Source organism: Notolepis coatsorum (genome assembly GCF_963971535.1).
Source record: "Notolepis coatsorum genome assembly, chromosome: 2".
NCBI classification, from domain to species: domain Eukaryota; kingdom Metazoa; phylum Chordata; class Actinopteri; order Aulopiformes; family Paralepididae; genus Notolepis; species Notolepis coatsorum.
The window spans coordinates 45958291-45972732 of record NC_140166.1 but is presented as its reverse complement, the minus strand read 5'-3'; the positions used below and the strand labels follow the sequence as shown (position 1 = coordinate 45972732).

The window sequence follows — 14442 nt, the reverse complement described above, 5'->3', positions numbered from 1 at the left end:
AATGCGAGAGAGAGAGAGAATGCGAGAGAGACAGAGATAGAGAGAGAACAGAGAGAGAGAGAGAGAGAGAGAGAGAGAGATAGAGAGAGAGAGAGAGAGAGAGAGAGAGAGAGAGAGAGAGAGAGAGAGAGAGAGAGAGAACTAGGAAGCCCAAAAATAATTTGCAAACGTAGCCTGAATCCCTCTTAATTCTGATAATAGAAGTCGCTCGCAGGCTAAGTATCGTAAGCAATATATCTGGGAGTCGGGGGGAACAGGGGAATGAATGCCTTTGATGTATAATTAATTTCCGCGGAAAGAGCGCATCTGTGAGGGAATGTCCTTGACCTCTAGCTGCGCTCCCTCCCCCTCAAATCTGCATATTAAAGTGACCCGTTAACGATTCATAGTAAGAGGACCTCTCGGCATTAAAGGCACTGGCTAGTAGCATTACAGAAGACTTAACCCTTTAGGCTTTGATCTCTCCCCTGCCCAACACTGCATGTGGCTGATAATGGAGGGGGGGGGGGGTGATGGACGTGGATGGAGAGCCGGTGTGCTCTTTAGCACTAAAAGCTGACTTGATGTATGGTGCTGCACGCGCCATTATTCTGCACCTGCTCTGTGAAAGGGGGCGGTTCACAGAGGCTGTCTCCTTCCTAAGACCCTCATAAATAAGGCACTGGGGAGGAGGTGTGGAGCGCTCAGCCCTCACCCTGCATTCAGATGTTTGCCAGTAATAATACCATGTGGTTGAGGACGGACACGGCTCAGCCCTTTTATGGAGAGATCGCTGTGCGGTAAACAACATTTAGAGGACGCGTTCGGCGAGTATTCAGCTTATTGCCGCGCGTCCACGTTGAATCCCTGCGAAACACGTGGATCCGTCACTGAAGCGCTTATCTGTGAAATCGGCGAGTCAACACAGTGCCTTGGAAGATAAGGTAGTGCAATTAATCTTTTCCAGAGTCCAGCTCTTGGGCATCAGTATCAAAAACGAATTCCATTTCCAAAGTAAAGAGTGGCAGGCGTTTGTCTTCTTCTCACCTGACACGTGGTAAAGGGTTTTGATTGCTCCACAGGAACTGGGGGACATCCTGGATGGACACCTGGAGGCTGAAGGTGTTTGCTAGGAAAGGCAACGTCTTTGGCTCCTCAAGGAGCTGCCCTCCTCTCCTTCTCTCTGAGGCCACCACTACCTGGAGAGGAGAGGAGGAGGAGAGGAGAGGAGGGTGGAGAGGAGAGGAGAGGAGAGGAGGAGAGGAGAGGGGAGGAGAGGGGTGGAGAGGGGAGGAGAGGGGTGGGGGTGGAGAGGAGAGGAGGAGAGGAGAGGGGAGGGGTGGAGAGGAGAGGGGAGGAGGAGAGGATAGGAGAAGAGAGGGGAGGAGAGAGGAGAGGGGAGGGGAGAGGAGAGGGGTGGGGAGGAGATGAGAGGGGAGGGGAGAGGAGAGGAGGGGTGGGGAGGAGAGGAGAGGGGTGGCGAGGGGAGGTGATGAGAGGGGAGGAGATGAGAGGGGTGGGGAGGAGGAGAGGAGAGGGGTGGGGAGGAAGAGAGGAAAGGAGAGGGGTGGGGAGGAGAGGGAGATGGGTGGGGAGGATGAGAAGAAGAAGAGGAGAAGAGAGGAGAGGGGAGGAGATGAGAGGAGATTGGGTGGGGTGGGGGTGGAGATGAGAGGAGAGGGGTGGGGATGAGAGGAGAGGGGTGGGGAGGGGAGGAGATGAGAGGGGAGGAGATGAGAGGGGTGGGGAGGAGTAGAGGAGAGGGGTGGGAGGAAGAGAGGAAAGGAGAGGGTGGGGAGGAGATGAGAGAAGAGGAGAAGAGAGGAGAGGGAGGAGATGAGAGGAGAGGGGTGGGGTGGGTGGAGATGAGAGGAGAGGAGAGGGGTGGGGATGAGAGGAGAGGGGAGGGGTGGGTTGGGTGCTCGAGGGAGAGTGAAAAGGTTAGAAAAGAAGACAACAATAGAATAGAGGAGAGAGAAGAAAAAGAATGAAAGACAAGAGGGGAGGGGAGAAGAGTTCTTTAAGCCTAATTCATAATCAAGCGTCTGTGTGCGTGTCTGTTCTGTCCATGTCTGTTCTGTGTGCCTCGCATGCGCGTAAGTCATCCATGGTACTGCTGCAGATTATGCAGAGCATGTTGTTTATTACAGAGATGTGCGTTTGGATCCCGCAGTTTTCAACATATTTGCTAGGTCTCTGATTTATTTGATAGGCTTGATACATTCCATAAATACTGGGCCCAAAACAACTCCATGGCTGTAAAAAAATATTTATGGAAGAGATTGACGATGAGGAGGAAGAGCTTCTGTGCCAGGAATTATTAAGGAGAAAAAACGGGGAAAAGCAGTGGTGGAGGTGACACGTGCGGTCCCTTCATACAACAGGAGCAGAGGAGCGAGAGGACATCGTACTTGTGCAGCAAATCAAAGCAATGGATCAATCAATCAATCAATCAATCAATCAAATGTATTTATATAGCACTTTTTTTGTATCCACTTTTTCTCCTTATTTTTCTATTTTTCTCCCATCCCAATTTCGCCTTGCCAATTCTCCCTTCAATTCTCCCCTCCCCTGTCTCGAACGTTGCTAGACTATGCCTCCCACTGGTCGGCTGCAGTGAGGACCAAGCCTTGCATCACGTGTCCCCTACGGTACACAAGGAGGCAGCTGTCGCATCTTTTCACCTGAACAGCGCGATCTCTGTGGCGAGGAGTAACGCGTGGGAGGTTCATGCTTTTGATTGATTGATTGAAAAGTTTATTAACAGATTGCAGAATGGGTACAGTACAGTACAGCTCAATACATACAATTGTTAAGGGGATGCAGACCAGAGAAAGACTTTCGTCTTGTTTACATCAGGGTCCCCCATTTTCAATACATCATAACATATATGACACACACGACATACAGATAGACAGTACTGCTACATCTATACATTTATGACATACCAGATTTGCAAATACAGTACTGTTTGTGGTACAAAAAGTGTCCAGAAAAGAGTGTATATACATTTGATGTAGAAACTGTACATTGTAGGAGGTTGGGTAGGTGGGGTGGGGTTGGGGGGACGGGGGGGGGGGGGACTGTACATTGGGGACGGGGGGGGTAGGGGGTGGGTGGGTGGGTGACACTGTACACTGTACATTGGAATACTGACAAAGCCATACTTGGTCATTTACTGTACAACTGGGTTAGGACATTTGTAGGGGCCAGTTTCGAATAGCAGTCTCCCGTAGGTGTTCTTTGAGAGTGTTTTTGAAAGTGGGTAGTGATTCACATTCCTTTACAGCTTTGGGTAGGGTGTTCCACATTGATGTGGCATAATTGCGAAATGTGTTTAGTCCCTTGTTTCAGCCGAATCTGGGTTTAACATAATTTGTGGAGCTCCCTCTGGTGTTGTGATCGTGGTATTCACTGACCTTTGGGAAGTATTTTGACATGTACATGGGTACCTTGGTCGTGTAGTGTATCTTGTAGACCAGGCCCATTGCAAGTTGCTGTACTCTGTCGTCTACTCTAAGCCATCCTAGGTTGTCAAAGTGGGCAGGGGTGAGGTGGGTTCTAGGAGTCAGGTCAAGCAGTAGTCTGACTAGTTTGTTTTGAGATGTTTGTAATTTGGTTTTTAGTGCCTTTGAGGTGCTTTGGTACCATGAGGTGCAAGCATAGTCGTAGTACCCTTGAATGAGTGCTCCTGCCAGAGTCTTCAGGGTATTCTTGTTTACCAGAGAGGAGATCCGGTACAAGAATCGAGTTCGTTGGTTGAACTTTTTTTATTACATTGGATGCCATTTTGTCACAGGAAAGATTATCCTCTAGGATGGAACCCAGGTAGGTAATTTCATCTTTCCTTGCGACAATATTATCACCCACTGTAACTGAGAAGCCGTCGGTCTTGCTGAGTTTGTTATTTAAACCGAAGAGAATGGACTCTGTTTTTCCCATGTGTAATGATAGTTTGTTATCGGCGAGCCATATGCAGATTTTGCCTAGTTCCGAGCTGAGGGTTTTTTCAACCTGTAACTTGTTCTTGTCAGAGACCAGCAGGGCTGAGTCGTCCGTCACAAGCTGACGACATGTCATTTGCAAAAATTAGGAACAGTAGCGGTCCTAGTATGCTTCCTTGTGGAACACCACAGCTCACTGGGAGGGGGGGGGGGGGGGATAGGGTACCGTTTACCTCCACCATCTGTTCTCTCCCCTCCAGGTAGGATTCTATCCAGCTCACTGATAGCCTATCAAAACCAATGGCTTTTAGCTTGTCAATCAGAATGGTGTGATTGACGGTGTCGAATGCCTTTTGTAGGTCCAGCATGACCATGCTGCAGTATTTGCCCGCATCCACCTCTTGTTTGATGTGGTCGTTCAAATAGAGAAGGCATGTGTCAGTGGAGTGGGATGTTCTGAAGCCAGATTGGAATTTGTAGATTAGATTTTTTTCCGCAAAATACTTTTCGACCTGTTCGTAGACAATTTTTTCCATGACTTTCGAGATGGATGTAAGGATAGAAACAGGGCGGTAGTTGCCTGGGTCTAATTTGCTGCCCTTTTTGTGCAGGGGTGTTACTCTCGCAATTTTGAAGTCCTTGGGGACGTGTCCCTGTTTTATGGAGAGGTTTAGTATGTGTGTGATGACTGGGGCGATGGCGGCTGCTGAGTCTCTGAGGAATTTGGAGGGGATGTTGTCATGGCCAGTGGCCTTGTTCGGTTGGAGGGCGCTCAGTTTTTTGAGTACCTCATCTGTAGTTACCATTTCCAGTTTGAAGTCGTCTTTGTGGACGCCTAGGTTCTTGTAGTATGCTACTATGTGTTCTACCCCATAATGCCCTGAGTGGGAGGGTAGTTTGTTTACCAGTGTTGTGGCTATGTTTGTGAAGAAAGTGTTTAAGTAATTGGCTACATCCAGCTTGTCTGTGATGGGCGTGTTGTCCGTCTTTATGTTTATGTTTGAGAACCTGGTTTTAAGTTTTTTACTGCAGCCTAGTTGATTATAGAGTAATTTCCAAAGTTCACGTGGTTTGTTTTTGTTTTCCTCAGTTTTGTCATTGATGAATAATTTTTTTAGCAGTTTTGATCATGGAGTTTACGTCATTTCTTAGTCTGTTTCTTTCTAGTTTGAGTTCAGTCACGTGGGCTTGGAGTTCACTGCTCGTGCTTTTGGTAAGCTTTGACTGACTTTTACGAAACTCAGAGCATTTTTTGTCTCTGGCTTTCATAGCGATCAGTATTTCAGTGCGATTTTTTACCCTGGTGGTTCTTAGGGGGGCCATGTTGTTTAGTAATTGTTGAAAATTTGGTTTTGAAGCCAAGCCAGGTTTCTTCAACCAGTGTACCATTGAGCTCATCTGACCAGTCCAGGCTCTCCAGTTCAAGGTTAACACTTTGAGTGCCAGCGACGAGATTTCTCGTTAGTTCATGCCAACCATTGAGTGCCAGCCGACGAGAGATCTCGTTTTTAATCGTTATTTTTCTTATTATCGATTTCCATTTATTTTTCATCAATCTAGCCTCACGTTACCAGTGGGGATCTGTCTGAACTCGAACAGGGAAAATACCGCCCCCTATCGTCTCTCCGGATGGTACTGCACCCCTTTGGATTGGATTGAATGAAAAGCATGGAGAAAAAAAAGTCCTGCTTCCACATTTTACTTGTCAGACAAGTAACCGGAGACGATCCACGTAATCGCCCACCACCAGAACAGCGGAGAATGTGTGTTTCCAGTACCCAGCGTTGGATCAATAAACGCAATCGATATTTGGAATGGCGATCAGGAATTGGAATAATCTTTTTGGAGAACATCTGATCTGAGGTAAGGAATCTATTTTACCAGTCTTGGGATAATCAGAGCTATTTTCACCTATATATCAGCGTGTGCCATATGTGTGTATGTGTGTGTCTGTGTGTGTGCGATCAGGAAATAAGATAATCGATTTTTCAGCCCGTTTCTATAGCGTGCATAAGTACACATATACTATCGATAATCTAGCGTTTATTTGAAAACGATTCATAAATAGGCCGAAAAATGACAACGTGTTTTGTGTATTCCAGTAAAGGGCGTTTATCACAGAATCTTAATTTTTTTCTGAAACTTTCAAAAAACAAGCGTTTTTCAAAATGGTATAAAACGGAAATGAACCGATTAAAAAACAATCCGTTTCGACAATGTTGACTGCAAACAAGTCATTGATAAGCGACGGCCATCGTACATAATTTAAGATATAGTTTATGCATTCGCAAATATGAGAGCTCTGTCATTGAAGTGGGTGGTGGCACGCAACGGGGTTCCGGGGCACCGGAGGCGTGGCACTCAAAGTGTTAAAGGCCTCGCTAGAGTAGGTTTTGAGGTCTCTAGATGTGACTGTTTTGTGACAGCCAGCCTTTTGCTTTAGCTTTTTGCGGGTACAGAATATCATATAATGATCACTTAACCCGGATGCTATAACCCCTTTATTGGAGATATTGGACTTGTCAGAGGTCAGGATGAGGTCAATGGTAGTCTGAGTTGATTCACATACCCTTGTGGGTTGGGTGATTAGCTGGCTGAGGCCATGCAGATCACAAAACCTACTGAAGGCCTTGAAGACGGGTGCTGCTTTACGTAGCATGTCCGTGTTCCAGTCCCCAATAAGGATTTTTTTCTACGCCCTCCACCCCAGCTAAACAATCAAGTGTGTCACTGTGTTCTGGCGGTCGATAGATTGTGCCTACTAGTACTGATTTCGCCCTTTCAAATAAGATTTCAATCCATACAGTTTCAATCTCGTCATGGTTAAGGTCAGTACGGTTGATGAATTTGGTATTTTTGTGAATATACACACAGACGCCACCTCCATACTGGTTTCTATCCCTCCTGACTATTGAATAGTTCTCGATTTCAATCTCTGGATCCTGTACAGATGAGTCTAGTTTTGTTTCTGTGAAATACAATATGTTAGCCTTACCGCTGCCCCCATTACTTCCTGATTCTGCTGTACAGGCGCACCAACCGACCTGTCGCTGTCCACAACGTCCAATCCCCACCCACCAGCTTTCCCACCCCTAACACTGCCAATTGTGTTAGTATGAACGACCAGCCAAGCTGGTAGCAACGCCGAGAGCTGGGCTCGAACCCAGCATCTCCTGCGTTAGCAGCGAGCGCCTTGCCCACTGCGCCACTTAGCCGCCCTATATAGCACATTTAAACATGACACACAACCAAAGTGCTTCACAGTGGGCCAGGTAACTAAGAAAGTACTCCTAAAGTATAAATAGACAAACAAAGGAACAGAACAACATGTCAAGACAAAGTGGGTGGTCGCCAGATGATTTCCAAACAAAAATAAAAAATCCAATTTTCTTTTTTTATTTATTTTTTAGGTCAGGCCACTGAACTTAGAAGCAGGCCAGGCCAGTGTTTCTAGTTGCTGCAGCGCAATAGTTAGATAACATAGGTGGGAAACAACCAGGAGATCACTGCAACTCACACAAGTTGGAGAACTATCTCTCTCTCTCTCTCTCTCTCTCTTGCTCTCACACACACACAAAGGGAGCCGCATGTGGTTGGTGGAGGCGGGACCCTTACAAAAAACTGTTGTTGCTAATCATTGACACATGCTAGCCTGTAATAATCCCCCCCAGAAAAATCTACTTTGCATTTGATATATTGCAAATATATGCCATCACACACACTGGCATTTAAAGGGTTAGAATTATAAAATGAATATGTGGTGTTATGATCAGGGCTGAAGTTGAATAAAAGATTGTATTATTTTCAATCTGACATTACAAAAAAACAGAAAATCCATCAAAATCAGTGTTGTTGCTAATCATACATTATGTTAGCCTGTTTTTTAACAATAATTTGTGATGCCATCACAAACACTGGCATTTAAAGGGTACAAAAAAAAAATTCCTGCACCAGAATGCAGGAAATGAAGTCTTTGTAACAAGAAATTACCTGGTGGGGGACCCTGAGACCCCCTGCTTAAAAAGTGGCCTGACTGGGGCTATATTTTGCACTATATTTCCTGGCCTGAATGATTTCCCCAGTCCGGCCCTGGTTAAAAGCCTCCAATGCTTATTAGTGTGTGTGCGTTTGAACGTGTGCATGATTCAACCATACATTTCCATTTATTTAAAAAATAAAAATAAATGTTTTTAATTTGTTTTCATTACATTTTTTTTACCTCCTATAATAGTGGGGGTTGCGGCTCTCTGACACCGTTATTTGGGGGTCGTTGCCTGAAAAGTTTGGGAACCCCTGGTCTAGTGTGTTCATTAAATCAAATAAAATCAAATTTATTTGTAAGGCCCGACAACACACGTTAACACATTAACTGCCACGCTTATATCCATCAATGTATGATCACTGCCACCAGTCTAAGCCTATGGAGATGTTCACCTTCTTTGCAGGGCTATAACTTTTTAAATTGTATTGCTAAATTGACATTACTATGGCCCATTCAACATCGATTAGCTATCGTTCAGGATGTAGGAACGTTATACTTTTTCATTCATATATTCATACGAAAATACCATCTAGAATATAAGTATGTTTTTATTGTTTTCTGCAGTAATTCCTAGAACGCTAGTTATAGGCCTAAACGCATAATATAGATTATCGATTGCAGTTTATTCGCGATACACGCTATATTAAAAAATCCAACTGTACATGGTCCTAAACGTTATGACTGATCATGCGTGGGTGAACGGGGGGGGGTCGTTTATAATTCCGTGATCGTCGTTAAATGCTTCATGTAGTATGGGTGATATATAGATCAGAGCAGTATGGATAATAATAAACACTCACGCTGAAAATGACGTCAGCCTCCTCTTACCGTTGGGCGATGACACTGGAGCAAAAAGATCCCAGTTATTTGATGGGGATCGAGTAGATCCATTTCTGGTTTGTATAATACTAATACACGCCCAAATCATGTCGATTATTGAGTTATGGCAGCGATCCATATCCACGGTGTGTGGCTAGAGTCCTGCAACTATATGCGAGTGGCCGGACGGATTTAGGAGACGCACCGAGATCCAACCGTCATTTCCGGTTTGGCAACTCGCCGATCATCCACCAGGGGGCAGTATTGAAGCGTTGCAGAGTTGTGCCGGCTCACACAGCATCAGCCCAGGCTCCATGAGAGAAATATGAATACCATGGCGAAAATATGAAATATGATCTCAATAACGTCGTACGCCGTGATCTGGCAGAATTCGCATGAACTTGAAACACAGTCGTACAACGTGATTGGCGGGGAAAGTGTTAATGTCCCCATGGGCCGGACACGTCTTCTTTAAACAAGTCAAGAAGAAACATAACAATAAGTCAAGAACAAAACAAGAACACCATAAGGTCCAACAAATTTAAGATAAATGCAAATAAATGAATGAATGCAAACACTCCCAGACATACCCCACGCAAAGGTAAGGAAAAACTCACTAAAACCTAACAACAGGGAAAAAAGCACCACAGGCAGTGTGGAGGAGAGAAACCTTAGAAGGGCCATTCAAGGGGGGATCTCCCTTCTTAGATGTCGGTGATAGTATAGTGCACTCATGTGTGTAGTGAAACACAGATGAGTGCATGCAATAGCAACTGAACATTTTGAAAAATTAAAGATAGAGCTGATAGCGATAGCAACTGAACATTTTGAAAGATTAAAAATAGAGCTGATAGCGAATCTATTTGAGGCACAGGGGCGGCACAAAGAGGGTCGCGTCCTCCCCGTCTTAATCACGGGACGTTCAACACTCCGGTCATCGCTCCGAGACAGTCGGAGACAGGGAGATAGGGGGCGGCGCAGAGAGGGTCGCAACCTCCCCGACATCATCGCGGGACGTCCAGCACTCCGGTCACCACTACGAGACCGCCGGAGACAGGGAGACAGGAGGGCACGCAAAGAGGGTCAAAATCGAAACGGGTGAAATCCTCTTTCAGTGCCTCTGTGCCTGTTTTCTTAGGTAGTTAGCCTCTGGTATGTGTGCCATTAGCGTTAGCCACGGTTCTAGGACTATTTTCTTTTGGAAAGGATGATAAAATAAAAATAATAAAAAATAATAATAATATTATACTTTTCTTTTTTTTTGCATTCGACTAAGAGGCAGTCGACTGCGGCTCCTTTCGATCGATTAGTCGATCTGAATGTCTGCGAGGTCTCGTGGTTGATCCCCGAGAAAGGACTTGGCTGACGTTGCCCCAAGACTTACTGGAGGATTTGGAACTTTCCAAATTGAGTCGGAAGCGTGGATGGAAAAGATGTCTCTATAAAAGCTCTGCGAAGATCCGGCAGCGACTATTAGGGCCATTTCTCCGCTTTATCTCGGTGGATGTTGGGGCTTACGGGCGGCCAGGGGAGGAATGGACGTGTGTTCCAGGTAAGTGGCTTCAAAGGTAAGCAATATGTGTTGTACTCCTGCAGGCAAGTGTTAAATGATAGACCTAATAGGATAGAATTGGCAAGCAGACAGGGCACTGATAGGCCTAGCATATCAGAATGGTCACGGATCTTGCCATCCAATCACCTTTCTGTCCGCTTCCCTTTTAGGAGGAGTTGGAGTGTGATTGGAGGAGCCAGTCTGACACACATTTTCATTACTCAAAGCAGTTAACTTGGTTGGACCCTCACATTTTTTTTTCACAACCCTGGTGTGTATGTGTGTGTGTGTGCGTGAGTGTGTGTGTGTCAAGGCCAGATTAAGACTTCAGAGGCCCCTGGGCCAGATTCTTGTGGAGGCCCCCCCACACACACATACACGTGCACGCACGCACAGTGGCGTTTTTATATGTCACTTTAAAAAATATATCGAATATTTAGAAGTGGTGGGCTCTGAGGGCCAACCTAAAAGGACTTTGATTACCCATGCCCACTTTGACAACCTAGATGGCTTAGAGTAGACGACAGAGTACAGCAACTTGCAGTGGGCCTGGTCTACAAGATACACTACACGGCCAAGGTACCCATGTACATGTCAAAATACTTCCCAAAGGTCAGTGAATACCACGATCACAACACCAGAGGGAGCTCCACAAATCATGTTAAACCCAGATTTGGCTCAAACAAGGGACTAAACACGTTTCGCAATTATGCCACATCAATGTGGAACGCCCTACCCAAAGCTGTAAAGGAATGTGAATCACTACCCACTTTCAAAAACACTCTCAAAGAACACCTGACGGGGTGAAAAAAGATAGTTGGTATGCTTTGCCGAAGTAACGCGCTCTTTCTGTCCCTTTCCTGTTTAGATTTTAACTTAGCAGCTCCGCTTTCCCACCGTTTAACTTTTTTATCCATGTTTTTTGAGTGTCATATGATCATACAGTACTACTTGAGTCTTAGCCTACTTGATCAACTTGCAAGTGCAATTCTCGCGATCAGTGGTCACCTGACCTGACCTGACAGTGACCCCTGGACCTGGACGTCAGTGTCACGTAGACTCAACGTCTCTCACCCCTCATTATCAAACAATCAATCATATTTTTATTTGCAATACAAAAAATTTAATAAAAAATAGATAGAGAAAGGGCGGCTACGTGGCGTAGTGGGCAAGGCGCTCGCCATGAATGCAGAGACGCTGGGCTCGCCTGTTCGAGCCCAGCGCTCCACATTGCTTTCAGTTTAGCTGGTCGTTCATACTAATACACATTGGCCGTATTAGGGGGTGGGAAACTGATGGGTGGGGATCGGACGTTGTGGACAGCGACTCCTACAGGTCGGTTGGTGCGCCTGCGCAGTAGAATCAGGAAGTGTCGGGGGCAGCGTGAGCCTCCCACGCGTTACTCCTCGCCACTGAGAGATCGAGCTGCGCAGGTGAAAAGATGCGACTGCTGTTACCTCAAGTACCGGAGGGGACTTGTGCTATGTATGACTTAGTCCACATTGCAGCCGGCTTGTGGGAGGCAAGAAACAGCGTTCGTGACAGGGGAGGGTTGAATTGGATGATACGAAATTGGGATGGGAGAAAATATAGAAAAATGGGAGAAAAAGTGGATACAAAAAAAAATAGATAGAGAAGAGATGAGATGATACTAGTAGTCACTATAGATGCTGTGAAAGTAAACACTGGATGAGGATCTGATTATATATTTTTTTCGTATCTCTTTTATTTTTTTTACTAGTGTGTAGTGGAGGCCCCTAGTCGTGTTATTTCTAAACCTAGCCGCATTTCTGGCAAGACGCTCTCTGATTGGCCGATGCCTGTTTCTACACTGGTTAAGCTTAGGCACTCTTTAGAAGTTGCTTAAGGTTAGAGTTTGTCTTAGAGCGTGACGGCAAGTTCTTTCGACGGTTAAGCTTAGGCACTCTTTCGAAGTTGGTTAAGGTTAGAGTTTGTCTTAGAGCATGGCGATAGAACGCCAGGTAGTTTGCAGGATGTTCGATGCGGAAATGGGCAAAGACACAGCTCGTCACGCGATTGGGCAAACATGTCAGTGGCCAATCAGAGAGCATCAGTCAGTGCCAATCAGAGAGTGTCTGCCAGAAATGCGGCTAGGTTTAGAAATAACGCCCCCTAGTCACTAGGGGGAGCTCGATGATATCCGCTATCAGCACCGGCGGGTCTCTGCTGTCTGTCACGAATAATGATCCCAATCTGCCTTATTCGTGTCCGGGCTGTCTATTCTTTTACCAACGGATTTCCAGTTCCGCGTTCGCGTTCTGCGATCTGATTGGCCACTGACGTTTCTTAGGCGACTCTTTCAAAGTTGGTTAAGGTTAGAGTATGGAATCAGGGCTGGTGTTCTATCGCCCTGCTCTAAGACAAACTCTAACCTTAACCAACTTCGAAAGAGTGCCTAAGCTTAACCGGTGAAAGAAAGAGGCGTCACACGATTGGCGCTACCAGAAACGTCAGTGGCCAATCAGAGCGCAGAACGCGAACGCGGAACTGGAAATCCGTTGGTAAAAGTATTCAGGCGTCGGGGCTGGGATGTGGAGATGCAAGTTTTGACTTTTTATTGCTGTTTTTACCTCAAACGGAAAACCTCAAACTCTTATGAAGAGGAGAAAAAATACTCAAGATTAGCCACTTGCAGACGGCAGGGTGTGACGTACTGTATATTTTAGTTGATGAAATATTTTTGTTGACTAAATATTTTATTTGATGAAATATGTTTTCATTTCAGTGTCACAGTATGACATCGATCTCCAAAATAAGAAAAAAATTAAAAATTAAATGTGGGGCCTCTAGTGACGAGGGGCCTCCAAAAAAATTTAAAATAAAAGTACAAAAATAAATAAACAAATATTTGGGGCCTCTAGTGACGAGGGGCCTCCAAAAAAAAAAAAAGGTAAAAAAATATATAATAATAATTTGGGGCCTCGTCACTAGAGGCCCACGGGCCGCGGCCCGGACGGCCCGGTCGTTAATCCGGCCCTGGTGTCCAGTGGTGCAGTGCTGGGCAACCGCGGTCAAACAGCGTTTGGGCTTCGAAGTGCGCGCATCCTATTATTATGCAAAGTCTAGGTGATAAGTGCCTAGACTTTGCATAATAATAGGATACCGTTTGGCCTCCGCCCATATTACGACTGCACCCCTGCTGGTGTCTGTGTGTGCGTGTGCGTGTGCGTGTGTGTGTGTGTGTGTGTGTGTGTGTGTGTGTGCGTGTGCATGTGTCAACCTGTCTAGCTATTTCAACTAATAGGCCAAGTGATTTCATCCTGTGAGAGTATGCCGTGACCTAATTTGTAAAATAAACAAAGCCAGCGCAAATTAGAATTTTTTACCAGACAATACAGTGGATGTTGCCAAGGCATGCATTGCCCTACACAGCTACCTGGCCTATTGATTGATTGATTGCTGTCTTTATTGAAGCAATGAAACGAGGATTGTGTAATACAATACAAAGAATATTGATCACATCAATAGAGACTTCACCAAATAACAATGACCCTACAGGGGTTCCAATACTTAAAACCAATACAGAGGACAGATAAAAAACAAACAGGGGATTAAGAACCATTTTGTAGCCATTTTTTTAAGGAGGTCTTGAACCTGGAACCAACCAGCAAACTTGTGCTGTGGGAACCAACACACGGGCATCGATCACGAGGACGTCCCACGTTAACCTACTACTCAGGAGAGATGTGGGAACAGAAAGCACCGGCGAGCTAGCCAGATGCATGGAGGATCGGGATGACTGGAAGCACCGATGGAGGGCCCGCCCGAGGACGACCTAGATAGATAGATTGAACCTGGAAGCAAGTAGCTTTATATTTTCAGGTAGTCTGTTCCATAAAACAGCCAACTACACGGATGCAGCCAGTGGACCAGGTGCCAGGTGCATGCAGTGCCACCATCCACTCCACCACTGCTACCGATGACTGCCAGCCAGGGGAATATTGTGAAATAACTAGTGCTGTCAATAGATTAAAAAAAATTAACTAATTCATCTCACAATTTTCTGTAATTAATCTAGATTAATCTAGATTAAAAATATCATTTTTCTACTTAAGACCGAAGCTTGTAACAGATATTTACTTGAG

The 14442-nt window shown here is 45.5% G+C and overlaps 1 protein-coding gene across 1 annotated transcript in view; it reads right to left on the bottom strand.

Annotated features, from left to right (window-relative positions):
* unc5db (unc-5 netrin receptor Db) overlaps positions 1–14442 on the bottom strand; it is a gene marked incomplete at both ends in the record, with an annotated part of 422972 nt that overhangs the window by 5034 nt on the left and 403496 nt on the right. The window contains 2 exon segments of the mRNA XM_084308131.1: positions 1027–1050; positions 1053–1178. Of these exon segments, the coding sequence (XP_084164257.1) occupies positions 1027–1050; positions 1053–1178 (150 nt within the window).